A 5,615-nucleotide genomic window follows, 5' to 3' on the forward strand; every position below is an offset into this window, starting at 1 on the left:
ATAATTCTAAAAATAATTCTCAAAAATTAAGAATAAAAAGAATAATTTTTAGAGAATTATAAAAAATCATTATCTGAAAACGGACATTTTTTTGAACAAAATAAAATTTTTTGTACAATTTTTAATTTTTCGATAACATAAAATTATTTCCATATCTACAAATCAAACAAGTTCTTAGATTTTGAAAACCAAATATAAAATTCTCACTTGTGTTTCGTCCTCATGTAATAAAAATTTAATTGTGCCCAATGACGTGATATTATTAATTATTTAGATATTGACGTATAGAATACACTAAAATAATAAGGGTGGGTTCGTTGGACGCATGTCTCACTTAAGAAGGGTAGCTTCCAAAAAAACAAAATATGTCACTTCGTTGGGCACGCATGTTTTTTCATGGTTTCAGAAGCTGTAGCTATTTTGAAAAGGACCACCTTACCCTCTGGCCAACCTTAAAATTTAAACTAGGAGAGTCATTTACGTTTCCTGACTTCTTTAGTGATGGCTTCATATTTGAGGACAAAAATAGGGAAATCCCACCGGCTAATAATAGTTGCCCTCGTTTTGTCTTTGTACGGAATCTAACAGAATCTTTTAGGAATCAAAAGGCTGTCATTTGTATTCATTCTTTATTTATGGATCTTACTCCTATTGATAATATGGGTGGTCCATATACTTGCTCAAATATAAAATATATATATATTTCATAATACGGTTACTCTGTTTTTAAAGATTTTCTTAATAGCGACTCTTCAATTCAGTGTCAAAATGACGTTTTTCAGGTCAAACAGTGGTACAGAGCATACTAAAGAAAATTTGTTTTTGTTTTATTTGAAATCTTTAAAAAATATACGCAACACAATACATAATCGATTTCACATAAAAATAAGTCTGTATTGGTATAATTACAAAAATTATCTATAGTAGCATTACTCTATTTTTTTTTAGTGAAGTAGAATTCTTTCAGTTTTTTTTTTTGTAATCCCAACTCCTGACTGCAACGTGTTAGAGGTTTCGCAGTCCGATTTAAAAATTTAAGTTATTAAATTGTGCTAACATATGATTCATATATACTCAATCCCTTTTCACCAAAATTTGTGACATGCATTCGTACACAAACATAAAACTATTTCATTGTGACACCAAATTAAAAAGTGAGTCTGATTCTAATATCAAGTCCCAAAAAATTATATATTGGACACATTAACCATAATTCATCTTTTATTTTTAAATAAATAGCTTGGAGAGCAACGGCACAGATCAACTTGGAGAGCAATAATGCCATTATTATGATATTTTTTTTTGGGAAGGTACCATTATTATGATATTGTGATACACGTATAGGGAAGCAAAATATATATATTGATTTTGAACTACATGTGTAAAGAGAGAGAGATTCATTATAATAGTAGTAACAGAATATGAATAGTACTATAATGGGAATCCAATATAAAATAAAATTATCTTCTATGTAATCCCAGTTAGTGCTTCCTTATTTGGGTAAGTACAGGATGAACTTTTACTGATGTAGTGATAGGACAATTTATCAATAAAATAAAGATTAGGTATATCTCATAGACCTTAATTATAATAAAGAAGCACTAAAGATGAACTATGACTAGGCGTGCGTCAAAGATTCTTTTAAAAAGCCAAATAAATTAATCGTGATTAATTTCTCATCTCAGATGTGCTAAACTAGCCGTGCATCAAAGATGATCGATTTTTCTAAAAAGCTACTGTTACCGGGAGCAAACATATTCATGAGAATACTAGTCACATGAATTATAAATTGAAATTAACAAAAGCTAGCTAGACTGTCAATATCACCTGCATGCTGTAATCAAAGTTACAATGGAACAACCTTTTCACTACACCAAAACTCCATTATTATTATTGGGTGCACCGCGATAAAAGACGATCGATTCTCTCAAAAAGCCACAATTACAGGGAGCAAACATATTCATGAGAAACACATTTTTCGTCACTGTGAATTATAAGTTGAAATTACTAAAAACTAGCCAGACAGTCAATATAACCTACGTAACCACACATATGTAATGGTGCATTACGTTCGGGTTTAAAATACACATACCACATTTAAATTACTTAACAGTGTTTCCCCAGTTGTACTACATTATCAGAACATATGAAAGCTACATTAATGGTGTTACTTTTTTCAAAGCATTTAAATACAAGCCCCATCTACATTATTTGAAATAATAGTTGCTTGTTAGACTTTATTTTCTTGATTAATCATTACCTAACTAAAAAAATTCAGAGTTTTAGTTCATTTGAATTTCTGTTTCACCTTCATTAATTCTTGATTGTGTTGCTATAAAAGGGTCTTGACACCCTTTCAATATCTGAGAGAGAGAGAGAAAGAGAGAGAGAGAGAGATGGGGAGGAGTCCATGTTGCTCCAAGGAAGGACTCAACAGAGGAGCCTGGACTGCCATAGAAGATAAAATACTTACAGCTTACATCAAAGCCCATGGAGAGGGAAATTGGAGAAACCTCCCCAAGAGAGCTGGTACATCAATCTTAGCATTATATATATACTTTGACCAATATATATATATATATATATATATGTATGTATGTATGTTTTGATTATTTCTCATTCTCTTTAGCAGTTCTACTGTGTCTTTTTGTCTGTTTTTACTGAAAAACCCATAAAGAAAGAGGCATTTTAATGGAGTGTTCTCCTGACATATGTTGATAAGACATGGATTGATGATATGAGCTTTGAAATATATATAATTTTACAGGTCTGAAGCGATGTGGTAAGAGTTGTAGACTTAGATGGTTGAATTATCTTAGACCAGACATCAAGAGAGGAAACATATCTCATGATGAAGAGGAGCTCATTATCAGACTCCACAAGCTTCTTGGTAACAGGTTGGTACCCTTCACAACTTGAAAACACGACCTTTCACGCGTTAAAGTCTCGTTCATCATCTTAGCATTCGAGTACGTACTGTTTAGGGGACAATATTGTAAGTGTGTGCACGTTTTACTTAGACTTTTGCTGATTTATTCATTTTGATGTTACGCAGATGGTCTTTAATAGCTGGAAGGCTTCCGGGCCGAACAGACAATGAAATCAAAAACTACTGGAACACAACTCTAGGAAAAAAAGTTGGAGGTCAAACAACTTCACCACCATCCAAACAGTGTACCATGACCAAGTCACCAACCACCACTCAAGCACAAGCAATCCGAACCAAGGCCACAAGGTGCACCAAAGTCCTTATCCCAGCAATCCCAAGTCCAAATTACAACTACTCCATAAACTCAGCTGCCATAAATTCATCAGAGCTTCACGGTCATCAAATTAGCCACACTACAAACAGTTTAAACGACGATTATGGAACCGAAGGCCTGCACTTTCCCCATTCTTGCAACTCGAATAATTTCTTGGATACCGGCTTAGATGAGCTTCGAGCAATTAGCAGTGCTACTGATTGTTTGGCCATGGATTGTAACTATTCACTGCCTTTTGATGAACCAATTTTCAAGGAATGGGTCACGGATGATTGTCTCGACAACAATGTTACTGTAGATCTAGGGTTCCTGTCATCATTGCTTGATTGTGAGGGTTGGCCATGAGAAGGACATCACTAGCTCTTTGAGCATATATATATTTACAAATTAAAGTATGTAAAAATGTGTATATATATGAAGGTACTACTTGACTCTGTGTAGTTAAATCTTTGAAGCCTTGCTGAATGTTGGAGTCATGGCCTTAAAGGGTATATTAATTACATATAATACATACATGCCACCACTTTTCATGAATCACTAATATTGTAATGTTAAAAGCAACTATTAGATTTGAGGGTAACTAACTTTGGTTTATTTGTTTATGGTTATTGTGATAGTTAATTAAATATATAATCAGTGGCTTATGCAGTATCAATCATAATCATAAGTCAACGTGTCAACGCCATTGTTATTATTTTAAAGCATGTCTTTTACTTGGTGGTTGGCAGTTCAATTTTGAGAATTGCGTGCCCTAGCTAATATCCAATGTACATACATCATGACTTGTTCTAGCTGCACATCAGTTAAGAGAAAAGATTGGAGACGTACTTGATTTTTTTTTTCAGTTTTCTGATAATAATTTTTTAACTTTTGAGATTTGAAAAATAAAAATGAAATTACAAATATTTGATTTTTTGACAATTTCTGAAACAGTCTAATGAGATTTTGAGGAGTGTTCTTAAAAAACTAAATCAAAGAGACACTTGAATGTGCTATATTTTTGTCTAAACTTCAAATTGATTGTTGTGAGATTCAAATACATATGTTTTGAATTCAAATATTTGTCATTAAACAAATAATAACTCATACAGCACAAAAATATAAATCATTTAATTCTGATGCATGCACTTGCAAAGCAGCTAGCACTCAAAGTCATTTTTTTCTTTTTTATATTTCTCCTTCGTTGTAGTACTTTAACTTGCAGTACGGCTTCATTAAAAGCAACACACACCTACTGACCTAAACATACCGGGGAGGAAGGGGACAACCAAACATAACCACAAAATTAGATAATATATTATATACTGTATTGGAAACATAAACAGAGGCATATGCTATTGTATAAGTTCAAACTTCATCAAGAAACATAAACACATTTTGCTTTACTTTATCTACACGGAATCTTAGAAATCATTTCCCACCTTTTATATATATATATACACACACACACACAGAAAAACAGAGGCATATGCTATAGTATTTGCCGTGACTAGCTAGCTTGAATGACAAAGAGAAGTGGAATTAATATTGAACAAAATTCTATAGAATGGACATATCAACTTTGAGCCAAATTAACATGGGGCCACGTAGATTTTATAGGTTGATTATTTAAATGTAATATGTTTCAATTTAAAATTAATAGGCATAACATTATTATAAGTTGTCTCAGTGGAGCCTATACGCATGCTCTCAAAATAAATAAAAAAAACATTATTATTAGTTCTAATTCCAACAATAATTGACAATATAACTATCATTCTTAAAAAACTTCATGTCTAATAAAGTGATTGATTACCATTCTCATTGTCAAACAAAGTTGATTCCATTTTTTAAATGTATATTCATGAGATTTTTTTTAAAAAAATATATATTATTGTTATTATCTAATGATGATTTCTTTGGAGAAACAACAGGCAGAATAATATACATCTACAAAAATTAATTGGAAGTGAATGAAATTCAATACTCTTATAGACAAATATGGTAGAATATAATATAAAACAGTTTTTTTTTTTTTTTTTTTTTCGCAAAACAGTTGGACAGCAAATGGATTACAAATTATCGTACCATTAGCAATATGCTCCACTATTTCTTAATAAATGCTTGATATATATATATATAATTTTCTAAAGAAAATTCGTGTTTCTTAATATATGCTTGATAAAAATATATATATATATATAATTTTCCAAAGAAAATTCGTGAGATATGACTGACAAATACCAAGTCGATCAATTTGTGTTTGTAAACTAAACATCATCTCCATTATTGAATTGCATGTGTTAGTTTTCAGCCCTAGACGGCTGGGTAATTAAATTGATTAATGCTAGCTAGTGACGGACACTTATAGAG

General features: G+C 31.6%; 1 protein-coding gene across 1 annotated transcript; it reads left to right on the forward strand.

Moving 5' to 3' along the window:
* Positions 1-2,256: 2,256 nt before the first annotated feature.
* Positions 2,257-3,876, forward strand: LOC132285454 (transcription factor MYB123-like). The gene is made up of 3 exons (XM_059787648.1): positions 2,257-2,529; positions 2,768-2,897; positions 3,056-3,876. The coding sequence occupies exons 1-3, from the start codon at positions 2,397-2,399 to the stop codon at positions 3,606-3,608; spliced, it is 816 nt and encodes a 271-aa protein (XP_059643631.1). The 5' UTR covers positions 2,257-2,396; the 3' UTR covers positions 3,609-3,876.
* Positions 3,877-5,615: the final 1,739 nt, after the last annotated feature.

Source organism: Cornus florida, unplaced genomic scaffold (genome assembly GCF_030987335.1).
Source record: "Cornus florida cultivar Cherokee Brave unplaced genomic scaffold, ASM3098733v1 CherokeeBrave_3.0.0_Hap2_Chr11, whole genome shotgun sequence".
NCBI lineage: Eukaryota > Viridiplantae > Streptophyta > Magnoliopsida > Cornales > Cornaceae > Cornus > Cornus florida.

What these genes read in the sequence shown, in the direction of transcription:
- LOC132285454 (XM_059787648.1), top strand. Translation starts at nt 2,397, where the DNA reads ATGGGGAGGAGTCCATGTTGCTCCAAGGAAGGACTCAACAGAGGAGCC. An exon ending in AAACCTCCCCAAGAGAGCTG is followed by an intron (nt 2,530 to 2,767) that starts GTACATCAATCT and finishes ATAATTTTACAG; the next exon opens with GTCTGAAGCGATGTGGTAAG. An exon ending in CACAAGCTTCTTGGTAACAG is followed by an intron (nt 2,898 to 3,055) that starts GTTGGTACCCTT and finishes GATGTTACGCAG; the next exon opens with ATGGTCTTTAATAGCTGGAA.